The sequence below is a fragment of the Erpetoichthys calabaricus genome, chromosome 15, assembly GCF_900747795.2.
Source record: "Erpetoichthys calabaricus chromosome 15, fErpCal1.3, whole genome shotgun sequence".
NCBI classification, from domain to species: Eukaryota; Metazoa; Chordata; class Cladistia; order Polypteriformes; family Polypteridae; genus Erpetoichthys; species Erpetoichthys calabaricus.
The window spans coordinates 9921405-9937485 of NC_041408.2; the positions used below are offsets into that span (position 1 = coordinate 9921405).

The 16081-nt window shown below is 38.1% G+C and overlaps 1 protein-coding gene across 6 annotated transcripts in view; it reads right to left on the bottom strand.

Annotated features, from left to right (window-relative positions):
* The window catches only part of nhsl1b (NHS-like 1b), a 258596-nt gene that overhangs the window by 98348 nt on the left and 144167 nt on the right, over positions 1-16081 (bottom strand). Inside the window, exon 1 of one of the 6 annotated variants that reach the window (XM_051919271.1) lies at positions 13555-13781. The exons of the other annotated variants lie outside the window; for them this stretch is intronic. Within the exon in view, the coding sequence (XP_051775231.1) occupies positions 13555-13570 (16 nt within the window). The 5' untranslated portion in view covers positions 13571-13781. Of the gene's footprint in view, positions 1-13554; positions 13782-16081 lie in introns of those variants that run through there. 6 annotated transcript variants of the gene reach the window in all.

The following is a 16081-nucleotide window of genomic DNA, read 5'->3' on the forward strand; positions in this document are numbered from 1 at the left end:
ACAAGAAGTTTAAGTGTCAAACTTTTGAGCTCTGGAGCAACCAGTACTTTTTTGATATATGGAGGTTCTTCAACACAGCTATTCCACTTGTAGTACTTGCTATCCAAGCTTCACTCCTAGTAGAAGTGCCAGAACTTTTAAACTGCCAAAGATGTTGCAGTTGTAGTTTTTGTACTGTAAATGAATGATTGTATTACGAGAGGAAATCACAAAAACAGGTAACTACAATAAAACTATGTGAAAGGAAAATTTACAGCACAGGTGATTGTTGTGATCAGCAGGCCAAATCCACACTATACATCCAGAAGTGTTCAGAAAGCAAGTTTTCTTCATTGTCAAGTGTATTCAGAAGAATGTCTAGGTCAAACACTGACATCAAATAAAAGGAATTGGCCAATTTCATCAGACAGCCTTGACAATGCACTCTAAGCACCGTAACCTACCTCTTCTCAGCCTGAAAACACTTAAGAGTAAAAGCATTCTCTCTGACTTCCTGGTGAACAAAACATCACAGTAAGAGCCTGCTATTCTGCTGCAATGAGTCTTGTGTGCCTCCACAGATAAATCTGATAACTGACTGTTACTTGTGCTGTGTTCTAATTAACTATATTAGGTTTCAGAATTACCACCTGTCATGTTTCAACTTCTCACCTGGTTCTAATCACATGAATTTCAACTTGACACTTGTCTGTTGATTTGCAACTTTTTTCACATAAAAATAAAGATTACCTGAAATTTCCTTTTTGTAGATATAAAAATCAAACAAAATCTATTAAACAACTATTACACTGCCCCAAACAGTACAAACATGAACAAATCACATTTCTGGCTCACTGAGTAATTATTTTTTCATTTTATATGATGAAATGAGGAGAGAGCTCTGTGTGAACATCACAGTTTGGCTAAATGGGGTAACAAAGTTATCCTTCACTGGGAGTTTTCACATTTGGAAGGACAATGACCTGAAATTCTTGACAAGAATGCCCATATTTATGTTCTGGTATGCAGCAAGTAAAAATTGCATTATTCTTCGTGGTATAAATCTTCTTTCAATCAAACCTCTCCAGTAAAAAAACTTCACCTCCATCATCATCACATTTCAGAGACATATTAAGAAGAAGAGCACATTGTTGCTACAAGTATTTGCCATCTTCTATTTTTATAGATTTCTCACAATAAATGGCTCCAGATTGTTAACACCAGTGATGCCCAACCTACAGCCCCCGGACCATATCCGGCCCGTGAAGGTGTTACATATGGCCCGCTCTTTTATTCCTATATTCACATAGTTATTTAGTGATTTATGACTGTACGCTAATATTAGAATAACTTTCAGTCGGAGACGATCCCTGATGGCGCCGGAGGGTCGCTCTTTACTTAACCCTATGTGTTTTCAGAAGCCAGACGAACAAATTTTGTTAATTCTTTCTTATCTGTGGTGATAATGGGGTCTGGTATGTCTTCCCCCACCCCACGCCCCTCCTACCTTCGAATAATAACCAACCACGGTTGACTCAACGTCGTTGATGAACGTTGAGGAATGGAGAAGAAACGATATTTTCCCCGTGTCAGACAGTTCACCTTCGGCATTTGATTTGAGCGGATGGTGCTATCGGTGTAGCCGTGGAAAATGCCGGAAAGGAAGAAACGAAAGGTTGACTCGGAGTGCAGAAATTTTCAGGAGAAGTGGACAAATTTGTATTTTTTTGTACAACAAGATGAGAAACCTCTGTGTCTCATTTGCAAGGAGACGGTTGCAGTATTCAAGGAGCACAATATTAAAAGACACTATGAAACTAAACACAAAACAAAGTATGATCAATGTGTTGGTTTGCCATGTAAAGAGAAGATTGCCAAGTTGCGTGAAGAGGTTGGTGGATTAACAAAGCAGCAGTTCGAGCGAGTTTTCGGGTTGCTCACATATTGAGTAAGGAAGCCAAACCATTTTCCGAAGGTGAATGTGTGAAAAAGTGCATTCTTGCAGTGGTAGAAGAACTGTGCCCGGAGAAAAAGAGTGCAATTGAGACTGTTAAGTTTGTCTCGAATGACAATCACAAGATGAGTTGAAGATTTGGGAAGCGATCTTCTGCTGCAGCTGAAGACAAAGGCGGGTCAATTTGAAATGTTTTCAATTGCTGCTGATGAATCTACAGATGTGACAGACACTGCTCAATTGTTGGTGTTTATTCGTGGAATAAACACTACTTTTCAAATTACTGAGGAGTTGGCGGCAATGAAAAGTATGAGTGGAACAACTACTGGGGAAGACTTGTTCAGAGAAGTATCACAAGTGATCGATGACCTTGGGCTCGACTGGAGTAAACTTGTAGGAGTGACTACGGATGGTGCAAAAAGCATGGTTGGACAGCACAATGGGTTGGCTTCCAGAATAAGTCAAAAAGTGCTCGGATCAAATGGTTCTTGACCATTACAGCTCCACTGCATAATTCACCAGCAGAATCTCTGTGGAAAGCAATTGAACTTAAAACATGTTATGAAGGTCGTTGTTAAAACCGTGAACTTCATAAGATCGCACGCGCTTAATCACAGGACTTTCAGAGAATTTCTCAACGAAATTGAATCCGAGTATAATGACATCGTCGCAGTGGGTAGCGCTGCTGCCTCGCAGTTGGGAGATCTGGGGACCTGGGTTCACTTCCCAGGTCCTCCCTGCGTGGAGTTTGCATGTTCTCCCCGTGTCTGCGTGGGTTTCCTCCGGGCACTCCGGTTTCCTCCTACAGTCCAAAGACATGCAGGTTAGGTGGATTGGCGATTCTAAATTGGCCCTAGTGTGTGCTTGGTGTGTGGGTGTGTTTGTGTGTGTCCTGCGGTGGGTTGGCACCCTGCCCGGGATTGGTTCCCTGCCTTGTGCCCTGTGTTGGCTGGGATTGGCTCCAGCAGACCCCCGTGACCCTGTGTTCGGATTCAGCGGGTTGGAAAATGGATGGATGGATAATGACATCGTATATCACAGTGAAGTTCGTTGGTTGAGTCGAGGCAAAGTGTTAAAATGGTTTTTTGACCTGCGGCATGAGATAGATATCTTCATGACTGAAAAATCAAAGCAACTTCCTGGGCTTAGCGATCCCTCATGGCTATGGGATTTAGCAATTTAACGCAATATTTGAACGAACTCAATATAAAACTGCAAGGAAAAAACAAGCTTATCTGCCATGTGTATGCGGATATAAGTGCATTTCAAGCTAAATTGAGACTTTTCATGCAACACGCTGAAAGGGAGCAATTGGTGCATTTTCCAATGTGTACTGCACTACGACAGGCACAAGTGAACGTTCACTTCCCAAAAAGAAGAATGGTCCAACTTCTGAAGCTGCGGAGTGAAAATTTTGAGGATTGCAGATTTCCATGACCTCAGGAGTGAAATCCGTTTGTTTGAAAATCCGTTTTCAGTTGACGTTCCTACTGCGCTAACTGATTTACAACTGGAACTGATCGAGTTACAATGCAATACGTCTCTGAAGGATAAATTTATAGAAGAATCTCTACCAGAGTTTTATGCTGAACTGTTACCACTGAATTTTCCAAATTTGCGAAAGGAAGGACTGAAAATGACCACGGCATTTGCGAGCACATACGTTTGTGAACAAACTTTCTCCATGATGAAGAGAGCAAAAACCGGGTCACGTTCTCGCATTACAGACGATCATCTTCATTCTGTGCTAAGAATCAATGTGACAAATCTTGACCCAAACATTCCGAAACTGGTTTCTGAAAAACAACTGCAGACATCGCACTAATAAAATAAGCATAGGATGGTGAGTCCACCAATTACTGATTTTTCATTTCTTTTCTTTACTCACGTTTCGGTAACTAGAATAATTTTAAATATCCATATTTAATTTTCGCATACGTTGTGGCCCGCGAAATTCACAGCAAAGTCAAGTTTGGCTCCCATATTATGAAAGATTGGGCACCACTGGTTAAGACAAACTATATTATTAGTTAAAGGGAGTCAGAGTAAACATATAACACAATTTATACATCGCTACTTAATATATTTAAGGAATAGAATTATCCAACACATGTATTGCCTGTGTGAAAAGGTAATTGCCCCATCAGTTACTCAAACAGCTGACCAGTTAATTGATAATTACACTCAGCTGACTGAACACAGCCAGTCCTGTTAAATGCAAACCTCAACATATACAGTATTAAACCTCACCCTGAGAATAAAGTTGTTACAAGGTTTCTGTACGATTACTAGGCATCAATTCAAAGGAGATTTTAGAACAGATGAGGAAAAATTTAAAAAGCCATTTCTAAATGCCGCACCACAGTGAAAGTCATTATCTCCAAATAGAGAACATTTGATACAGTGAGGAATCTTCTTAGGAGAGGTCAGATTGGCAAAATTACCAAGGGTACAAGCACATGAATACAATTAATCACAGAGGATCCTAAAACAACATCAAAATAATTGCAGGCATCTCTAGCTTAAGCTAAGGTCAGTGTTCAAGGCTCCACAGTAAGAAAAGGTGGCAAGTTCATCTAAGAGTAACATCAGTGCTCATCTTGCTTTTGGAAAAAATACACCTAGATGATGCCCAGTCATGTTCTATGGACAGATAAAAGAAAAGTAGCACTCTTTGGATAACACTGGTCCCACTATGTCTGGCATTTGACAGTAAGAACCTCAGACCTACAGTAAAAACATGGAGACACTAGTGTGATGCTTTAGAAGACTTGCCATTATTGAGGGCACCATGAACTCTTCAATTTACCGGAATATTCTTAAGGTGCATGTAATTTGAAGCTAAATAATGGGGCTATGCAGCAGGACAAAGAGACAAAACACAAAAGGAAATCTACAACTGAACGAATGCCTCAGAAGGAACAAAATTTAAGTTTTGGAATGGCCTAGTTAAAATCCCGATTTGAACCCAACAGCTATTGTAGCAGAACCTGAAATGATCACTTCATGCTTACAAACCTACCAGAAGGTCTGAATTAGAGCAGTTCTGCAAAGAAATGTGTGTGTGCACTATTCAAAAGCAATGTGAAAGACTGATATATGATCACAGGAAGTGTTTAGTTTTAATTACTGCTACTAAATTTGCACCAACCAAGCACTGAAACTATGGTGTAGTTACCATTTGCACCTGGGAGAAAAGTTTGTACTTTAAACTGATTGAAAACTGTGTTGTGTATTCATTAAGGTTGCCTTTTTCTGTTCATAAAAACAATCAGAAATCACCAGTGCTTGAAGCTGTTCATGCCATATCCACCGACCCCACGGGTTCATCCCTAATGGGATATGACTGGTGACAGTTACTCCTTTACACAAAAGTGTGAAAAAATGGGAATCAGGAATACAGGCATTTTGAGTGTCGATTCATGCTGCTTCAAGGCTGCTGATCACAAATGACATATTTGATTCTTTAAAGGTGGCCCTAGGCCTCTTACAGCAACTCCCAGAAGGTTAAAAATGACAAGTTTCACACATACATATGTGGGATATCGTTTTGGACTATTTACAGGTCAGTGATTACAAATGTTATTTTTGACCCTTTACTAGGGATCTAGCCTGCTATGGACCTCAATCAGAGGGTTAAAAATGTCAAATTTCTATTACAACTGACACCATGTAAACTTTAAACATTTCAATTAATGCAGCATTTTAAATGTTTTAAATATGAATCACAATGATTATTGTTTATTATGTACTTGTAACTCATGCAGTCAATTATCACATTTCACATGAACACATGAATTAGGGTTGTTTATACTAATTCAGATGCATTTTGTTTGAAGTTCTGAGGCCATTCTTTGTGTAAAATATGCAAAAGAGAGCATATTAGGAAGGGAACAAATACTTTTTCACAGCATTGTAGCAAAAAAGTAAATCATGAGGGTAATACATGCTTCTGGTGGTTAATAATATCATCCCTTCCATAGTATAGAAGACATTTCGATGAATAAATCGATGTGAAGATTTAAATAGCAGCATTTATGGAAACTAAAATCTGAATTTTAGTCGAACAATTTGTTGCATTCCATACAGGAATAAGAAACACTTAAAAAGAGAAAAAAATACTAATAAAATTAACAGCCTACCCAACTTTTTCTCCTGAATTTATGATAAATTACATATTTTAAAAAATAATCACTGCAAATAAAAACCATATGGCAAAACAAGTCTGTGCTTAGTACAGCATGCAAACTAACTCAGGTTTAAAATAGCCTACCATGAAAGACTCGAGTTAAGGAAGAACTTTACTCTGTTAAGCGGAGTCTTTTGTACAGCGTGCTTAAAGAAGCATTTGACGAAGGTCTGGTATTTGAAGCAGCTTGCAATGCATTCAAACTATGCGTCAAAATGGAAGAGGGCAGAGTATACACTCACTCACACTCTCTATTTTAGTATGAACTGTATATCTGGGTCAGTTACACTAAGGAATGCCTTTGACTTTTTTCAAATCATATGCATAATAAAGAAAGGTTAACTTTCTCAAACATGTCCAATTCAACTGAACTTCGGCCTCTCTGGGCAGCATCAGGCACAAGGCAGAAACCGACCCTGGACAATATGCCAATCCATTGCAGGTCCTGGACACATAGTTGCTAATTAACTGAACAAAATCTTCTCAAGAGAGCAGAGATAGCATAAAGACGACAGGTGTGATTTACGAAAATCAGAAACCCTGTATCCCTTAAAGATAGAACTGGTGGAATCAGGGTCAGAGGAAACCCGATTGCCACACTATCCCCCCCATACTGCCTAGGATTGATTAGGTTCGCCAGCAGCCATGCTCACATGTCGATTCATGCTTAATAAACTGCTTCTAGCAGTACTTAATCTGCAAACCCCTCTGAAGCCCCCTGAAGAACATGCCCCTGGCAAGTTTATTACATCAAGGAGTGTTGATATACACATTTTATATTGAAGAATGGTGGGTTGGTCCCCTTGGGGTCAGATACTTCTTGTATACAGGGGAAAAAAGCAGTTTTCATTTTGATAGGTGTTTTAAACAAAAACTAGAAGTATATTAGAAATAAATGGCAGGTGGTGCTACGAACATCTCACAGAAGAGAAATTCAGTCTGAGTGGCATTGAATCCTTGGATCAGAAATTCTCCGAATTCCTAGAAAAACAGTTTGGGGACTTTTAACCTTCACTCTTGATTTGTATTTTTGTTTTATAAAGATTTTGCGCCTTCAGAAAATATAGGTTTACTTCTCCCTCATCCTACAGCTTCATGCTTAATTCATCAATTATTTACAGTATTTGTAAACACGTGATTTGATCTTCCAAAGTTGTGACATAGTGTAGAGAAAGAAAGAGCTTTGTTTTTTTTAGACGCATACAAACACACTTCTCCTTAGACCCCTTAGCTCTGTAATACTGCTCAAGCCCCTTCCCCCTTCACCAACCTCACAGAGCATCCTTCTCTACAAAAAATCTGTTTCATATCTCATGCATTTGTTTTCACTTGAAAACACTGCCAAGAGCAGAAACTGAGGAATGCACTTACATTGGGAGAATCCTGTAACATACACAAGACAACTGATAAATAGCCTTGAGGATTCTGGGAGAGGTCCACAGAGCTATGTCTGGAACCCAGGCAGGAGCAAATGTCCAGGATTTTGCACACAGCGAAGCTGCCACACCTCCCCACCCTATTATTAGACTAAAGCTCGGAATCTGTAGAGCAGCTGCATCTCATACTGCAAATTTACCTCCACAGCATTCTACTTTCTGCACAGTGTTGGGTCTAAAATTACTCTACAACAGTCTTAAGACAGCAGAGAAAGCATTTCAGGGAAATGTGGCACCTGCTTCATTACAATCAGACATCATTTTATAGTTATCAACCCAGCATTACAAAGTTGTCATTCATTCCCTACAAATATTTGTGTTTTTCAAGGTTTCTGACCTAGGCATTCTACTGAATTCATGCCACTTCTGCATTCCTAGCCTGCATTAGCCCTTTTCTTTAATGTGGAAAACCTGACAACGGGGCAACCCAACTCCCCTGATCCACTACAAGTTAAACTACACAACTAAAACATCCCCTCATTAGCCCTTATAATATTCTTAAGACAACAAAAACAACCTGTATCAGTGTAGATAAATGACCATTCCTCCCTTTTTTCTTTATAATAAAAATAAATGTAATATATTGACAAAAGATCTTACGTTTTACATGCTGTGTGCAAGTAATATTAGATCTATAGGTTTACAGGGTCATTACTGTTAGACAGTGAGACAAGTGATTTCATTGTTACTGTTAAAAGACACACAGTTCCTCCAAAAATTACTGCAAGAATCACAAGACCAGGGGGCCACATTTATAAAACAGTAAAATGCATTTGGTAAAAAAATTAAAAAAAAAAAAAAAAAAAAAGATAAAATCTGGCATATGCACATTTTTATGCAATTTAACATTGATAAATCACAAACACCTTTTAAATACACAGATGTGAATACCCCTTGAATGGTGCACTGGAACACCCATATATGGAGTATGCTAATCTCAAACATATGCAATCACAATGCTGCAGAACTTCAATGGCTGGTACGGTCATCTCCCAACTGACACATAGATCCCACAACCTGCATTCAACAGTATCTTGATGCATTCCACAACCTAGAGTACAAGATCATGTGCAGCATTATAGCCCTCTCCATTACAATCTGGGGTAAGGGAAAGGACCAAGTGGTCAGGTTCTGATCGGAGAGCTGTTACAATCTGGCACATCAGACTGATAAGGGTTCAAACCACTAGAGTGCCTTACTCCTCATCATTGCATTATATGCACTGTACTTTTGAATGGTTGCTAATTGGCTATCAGCTCTCATGCACACAGAGCCCACCCTTACTACTAAAGGCAAAACCTGTTTGATATTGTTAGGGAGAGCTGCAGGAAATGTCAGACTAGGCAATGGTGGTCATGGGTGCACGTCACCAATTGCCTCCGACTCGCTAAGATTACATAAATGAAGGATACAACTGAAAAACACTGGTAAAGCCATCTAACATGACATGGCCTTTACTAACACACAGCAAGAAACCTAAAATCAATCCACCCATCCATCCACTTGCCTACTTTTTACCTTGGTTAATGTGAAGTAAGGAATTAAATTAATACCATGTAAATAAAAACTTATTTTTGAATTAGTATGCACCTTTTCTAAATTGCCTTTCTGAAAATGGAAGAATTAAATGACCAAATATGGAAAACATCATAAAGTTAAAGTCCAGGAGAAGAAACTGATACAACTATACTGAATGATCAATGGAAAGACAGACATTGTTTTTTTTATTTTTCAATTGTTCATTCTGTATATATGCAAAAATGGCAAACCCATAAAGCAAATACTGATGTGCACTTTTACATTCTGTTTAAAATCTGCAGACAGCAAGATCTAACATATTTGGAAAAACTTCTTTTTGTTAATTTACAACTTCAAAATGATGCTCAAATAATGATTAGATTCAATTCTCGGCTTGGGGCTATCTGTGTGGAGTTTGCATACACACTCCATGTCAGCAGGCTTTTCTCTCGGTAATCTGGTTTCCTCCTACATTAATGCCTCAGAGTCTACTTTTCTTTAGACAAATGAAGTTTACTAGGGATGAATAAACATACAATACATGGCCTTGTGGCCTCATAGTTGAATTTCAAACAAAAATGTTACTGTGTTCAAATCTCAAAACTATATTACTGCAAAAGGAATTCTAACGGACAAAAAATGTTGCTTGTTAAGTGGTATTCTTGTAAATCATGGTGTGATGAGGCTATAAAGCATAATATTCATATTATTGGCTATGTCCTTGCTATATGGATCTGTAATATGGGACATTCAGGTAATTTACTTTGGCATAGAGTTCATTATATCAAACATGCATGGATGAACCCAATTATTTGATTAGCATGTTGAAGTGACAGGTGCACTTTGGGGAACCATTCCTATATAGAACACTAAGGATCAGCATTTCTGTATTTTTCTCTTTTTTTTTTTTAACTGCTTAGGACCATGTCACTCTACATGACTTTTCCAGCAATTTTTCTCTTGCATACTTCACTGATACAACCTTACCGAGTTGGAGGCAGTCACAATTCATTCCTATGACCACCACTTGCTGAACTTGGCATTCCTATGAAGTGCTCCTATACCACAATCACTGTCATGCAGCACACTATTGCCTGTCAGAAACAGGAGAAAGCTCACATATACATTGGAGACATGAAATTAAGCTGTAGAGTTGGAAACGATTTGAGAAATATTCAGGCCCTTTAATTTGTAATCATGTATCTGACATCCTCAGGCAATGAGATCAGCAACCAGAGTCATTCAATTTACTATTCCATCTAACTAGAAGTCAAATAATGTGCCACCAGCTTTATATATGCTATTATCAGTGATTACTTTAAAATCATTCATCCAACTATTTCCAGTTCAGGAACCAACAGCAGACAGGGTGCCAGTATGTGACAAGAGACATCATTGATACCGGATCATACAGAAACACCAACCGTCCTAACAAGCAGGTCTTTTAGATATGACAGAAAAACTGTAGTAGTAAAAAAAAACAAAAACCAAGGAGACATGTAGGAGAATAAAGACAGACAATGACCAGGCTATAATTTGGACACAGACTTCATCCATCAAAATGAATTAGTAGACAATGTGAGAATTAACTTTAATCCAAAGTTGAGCAATAATTATTGGAATTGCTTTACAATATGCAGTCTCATTTTGTGCTTTTAAGGAGCAATAGTAATTTGAAAATATGGACAGAATATAAAAAAAAGAAAGCTAGTTAGATCATAATTGCCAACAGCTACTTGTGAGAAATCTAAGAGTTATTGAAGCAGCTGACCAATGGCAACTTGACAGCAGAGAGCCTTAAAAAAAAATTGCAAGGGTACAGTATCTAATAACAGGGGGCAAGTTGGCAGATGTCAAAAGAACAAAATCAGATTCACCTGATGGTTCCTGTTTTAGAGGACAGCAGATGACACTCGCCAACAGTTTAGATAGCACTTCTCAGAAGTAAACCTCTTGCAGCAGTTATTAGAAAGCATCCTACTTAGAAAAAACGTAATTTCAAATGCTTTGTACTCAAGGCACCAATTTCGTTTGCTATGCAAACACAAATACGATAGAATGATTGGATAAAAGCTTACTTTGGGAAAGATAAAAATTGATTTAACCTGATTATTAATCGCCTGTTGCCTGTATAGACTGTGTGCTCTCCCTGTTATCTGCATGGGTTTTCATCCAACATTCTCAAACATTTTTAAGTTAGGTTGATCAGCAATGCCTTACTGGGTTTGTCTGTCTGACTGTGTGTGTGTGTGCATGAGTGGGCCCTGATGATATGCATGGAGAAATTATTTCAGACAAAATGAAATATGTAAACAACAACTTAGCAGAATGCTATACAAACATAAATATGTTACAAAAAATGTTTTTTGTTCCTTATTTCTTTGTATTTAATTACTTATTTACTTTATTTTAGGGACCCCTAATCAAAAAATAAATATGCCTTAAATTAAAATTGCTGTTTTCACCCATCTAAATGAAGAATGTGGGCTCTAGCAGATGCTGTTTTTGATTGGTGAATTGTTAGTTGGGGACATTGGCACTCTCTACTATGCACACATGCCTGTGAGCCTTGATATTCCCAAGGCAAGGAAAGTGTATACTCCCAAGATGTGGCGGTGTGCACCTTAGATTGAATGCAAAAAAAGTTGGCCAGAAACACAGCACAAAGCCATTCCATTGCAGGGTCCACTCTGGAGTCATCAATTAACCTAATCAACACAACTTTGGAGATGTGGAAGGAAAACATGCATAAACAAGGGGAGAATGTTTAAACTCCACATCACGAACGATTAGGTTTTCAACCCAGGATGCCAGAGGTAACAAAACTAACCACTATGAAACCACGTACCCTACCTTCCCTATCAAAGGTTAAAAACTAGAAAATGATCTGCATATCTGAGAACAGTATTCACAGATCAATATACTATATTAAAGACTGCTTGTTAACAATTTGTTTAAACAAATGGAAAAATGAAGAGTGCTGGTTTGATACAGAAAGGTATCTGATGTTTATTAAAGTAGCATGCCATTTGTTGATAAGAAGCACCTCTTCATTCACAAACCCCTAAATTCCTGCGAAATTCAATGAAGTTGTTTTACATTTTTCACTTACCAGTAAAAGCCAAGTTTGTCTAAGCTCAAAAGCACGGCTACAATCTACAGATAACAAAATCATCAAAACTTGAAAGTACATGCATACTAAAGTTGCTAAGGGGGAAGCAAGATGTCCTTAAATGGATTTTCTTTCCCTCTTTTAACGTTGGACCTAAAAACCACATAGGCATACATACCCAGGCTGAAAGGCAGTTTCCAAAACAATAACAGAGTTTACTGCACCACCTTGACAGAATAGCCAAAACATACTGAACAATGCAGAGAAACTTGTTTCTGCTCTAAAGACTCCTCCCCACTGTAATTTTATTGGTATAGGGCATATTTAGGAGGTTCATCTTGGTAATGACCCACTACTCTTTACTGGAAAAATTTATTTTAAAAACTAGAGAAACAGAAGTTCGATACCTGCCTTCTTCCATTTGTAACTGCATGATGCTTCCATAGATTAATTAATCACTCCTAATTCAAAAAGCAGTTTTCATCATCGCATCTCAGCTCCCGTGTACTACAACATAATGTGTACACTGTTATAGAAGTATACTCTGATCAGACATCTTTTTCAGGAAAATAGATGTGCAACATTATTTTATCCAGAAATAAAATTAAATGAAAACTTTGGAATATTTCATAAAAATGAATCAATAAAAGGCTGAAAATTATGAAAGATATACAGACAGTCAGAAGTTAACAAGGAAAACCATTTCAAGTAAGACTATATTTTAGATGGTAAACATTAACTTCCAGTTTAAAAAAAATGAAAAACAAATTCAAAGATGACCAGTTCCATGTCCATAATAAGCAGAAGTATGTTTAGGATGATTTAATATGAGGCTAAACTAAACTAGCTCAACTCTTAAAAAAGTTTATATGAAAAATATGCAAAAGACAGGGCAGGTGTAAAACAAGCCTATAATTTTTATTGGACATGGAAATAAAATACAATTTCATTAGTACAAAAAGTAAGCATTCCAGTGTGTTTAATCACTAGCTTACATTGTGTGCCCAACTGTAAAATTCAAACATGAAAACTGAATCATCAAAACATAATAGACCTTACCCAGGAGGACTGATCAAAAATGTACTTAATTATTGATGATGGCAAACTACAATCAATTTAAAAAAGTGCAAATGCATTATGTGAAACATAAATCCCTAGATCCCTAGATCCCTAACTCCAGCATAACTGGCGACCCAAAAACCAACCTTCAAAGTGGCACTGGCTTGCCAAATTTTGTGTTCCAACATGTGGCAAGCAGATCTCTGCTCTCAAGAAAAGCAGCTCTCCCGGTCTGACTATCCAATCAGAACTGGATGTAGCAGTTGGTTTGAAACAATAAAAATCATAATAAGTGCACTAGTCATACCTTTTACACAGAACATTGTGGCAGAAAACTCCTTGCGAACACAATAAAGTTACTGATTTCTGTGAAGTTCTGAAAACACCACAGCAGCTCCTCAGGCCCCGAACTCTTTTCTCTCTCTCTCTCTCCACTCTGTTCAGGGCAGCCGGCTTGCTTGCTTGCAGAGGCAGCCGGCCAGCTCATGTTGTTACAGGAAACCGCTATCCAATCCACTGCTTTAGAAAGCACACTGTTAGCAATCCTGAAAAACAGAAGGAGCTACACCCACATGTTACAGTGCACAATGGTCCCACTGGGCAGCCCTGCCTTGGGCAAGTTAGTGCACAAGATAGCCTGGGTACAGTTTTTGCTTCCATCCTTCAATCGGCTGGTTGATGAAAAATAATATTGTGTAATCCCCCTACTCAACAGTTTCTTATCAGGCACACTTGTTGGTAACACTCAACAGACACAGCTCTTCATATACTACTGTGTGTCTAGCTCAGCAGAACAAGAATTGCATTTTTGGACAAATATGTAAGGTTTTTTTTCATATTCTTTTTCTGACTACTTTCAAGTCAACAATTTTGCCAAATTACAGATTAGGCTATAGAACATGGGGCTTTTTAAAACAGAATTTGGGTAGGTAAATGTGTTTTTAGATGTTAGATCATGAATATCATTTGTGAATCCTTTGCAAAGTATTACATATTAGTAAAAAAATCTACACTATTAAGTGTAGTTGATTAAGGCATTACAAATTCTCAGTATTACTAATGTTACAAGATTCATTACAGAACAACAACATACTGAGAAAAGCCATCAAAGGCCATTTTAGCATGTCAGGATATGAAACAAAGACTTGCACAAAAAAAAGTTATTGTAAAACCCAAAATGGAACACACTAAATAAAGAGTGCATTACCCAAAGTAAGTATTGGTCAGTAGGACTTTGAGTACGACATGAAGTTTGACTTATGGATCATTATAGACAGATAAAGATTGAGACCTTGAAAAAGTATAGCCACACCTATGAGGAAAACACTCAGGCAGCCATAAAATGAAGTCTCTTTCAGAACCCCAACCTGCCAATTAGTATTTACTCTTTAGAGTGAACTTTGCATACCTTAACTTCTAGCTGGCCAGTGGTTTTCAAGGCACCCTACAGTGAGGACTACAAGGGACTGATAATCTGTCCAGCTCACCACACAACTGAAAGAACGGTCAAGAGGACACAAAGCAAGACTGCAGAATTGTAGCATGTGCCTAATAATAATTTTTTTATTTATACAAATCAAGTGGAGTATCCCTTAGACATCAGATTAGATATAAAGAATCAGTACTGTGCAGTCACAGAAGAGATTGTAAGGAGAGCAAGGACACTTCTGTCACTCTCATATGTAGTCACTGGCAAAATATCAAAATTAATGGAGCAAAAAAAATAGCTAATTATTTAGTTTCAAATCAATTTTATCAAACATAACTTATAAATTACACATAGTATAAACATTTCTAAATACTAAAAACAAACATTAGGCGGTAACTGACTTGCGTGCCACTCTATAGAGAGAAAAAAAAAAAATACAACTATGGTGGTGCAAACTGAAAATGCAATATTTAATGGTTCAAAGACACTACCCAGACTATCAGATTTGTCTTGTGAGCGCAATTGACGGAATTTCAGCCTATCTAGCCAATGAGGATAGTTCCCAATGACCAGACTGCAATCTAGTTTCATCTGCCAGGCTCTGAAATCTCTGCTATACATAGTCTTAAGGCCATACAATACTCCACTCAGGTCTTTAGTCTTTTTTTGAAACAAAACAACATCTGCAACATTATTCCGAATAAACAGAAGCAGCAAAAGTAAAAAAAGTAGCACATTTGATTAGACTTTATAAAAATAACAGACAAAGTCACTTTTCTAAGTGAGGGAGAGGTCTAACACAACATGGTCCTGAGTTAAGTGCATGTCAACCTTCCAACCTTGGCTGCAACAACCAGCATTATTTCATGCCTGCCTCCAAAAAGTGGCGTGAGTTTGAGCCTTCGAATCTTGAGGCCAATGATGTCAAGACCCTGAATTGGATTTAGCAAGTTTGAAAATGTATGGAATTGGTCAGAATGGTATCTCTTCATATAATTAATATAATTCTTGAGATCAATCCATCCTACAGAACTATTATGAGATGTAGCTGCTAGTTTTTATGTGTACGGCTTTCTAATGTGGACAAGGATGTAGATCGACAAGTAAACTGAGATCTTTCTCCTTAGACTCAGCTCCTGCTTCACCACCACAAACCAGTACAGCTCCTGCAGATGAACCACAGCCACTCCAATCCGCTTGTCGATCTCATGCTCCCTTCTTCCATTACTCATGAACAAGAGCCCAAGACTGCTGAACTTATCCAATAAGGTCAGTTGGTCCCCACACACCTCAAGAGAGCGTAATCAATTTCTTTCAGAGAGAGAGAGAGAGACACAGAGACAGAACCATGACCTGAGACTTGGAGGCGCTCATTCTAATCACTGCCACTTCACATTCAGCTGAG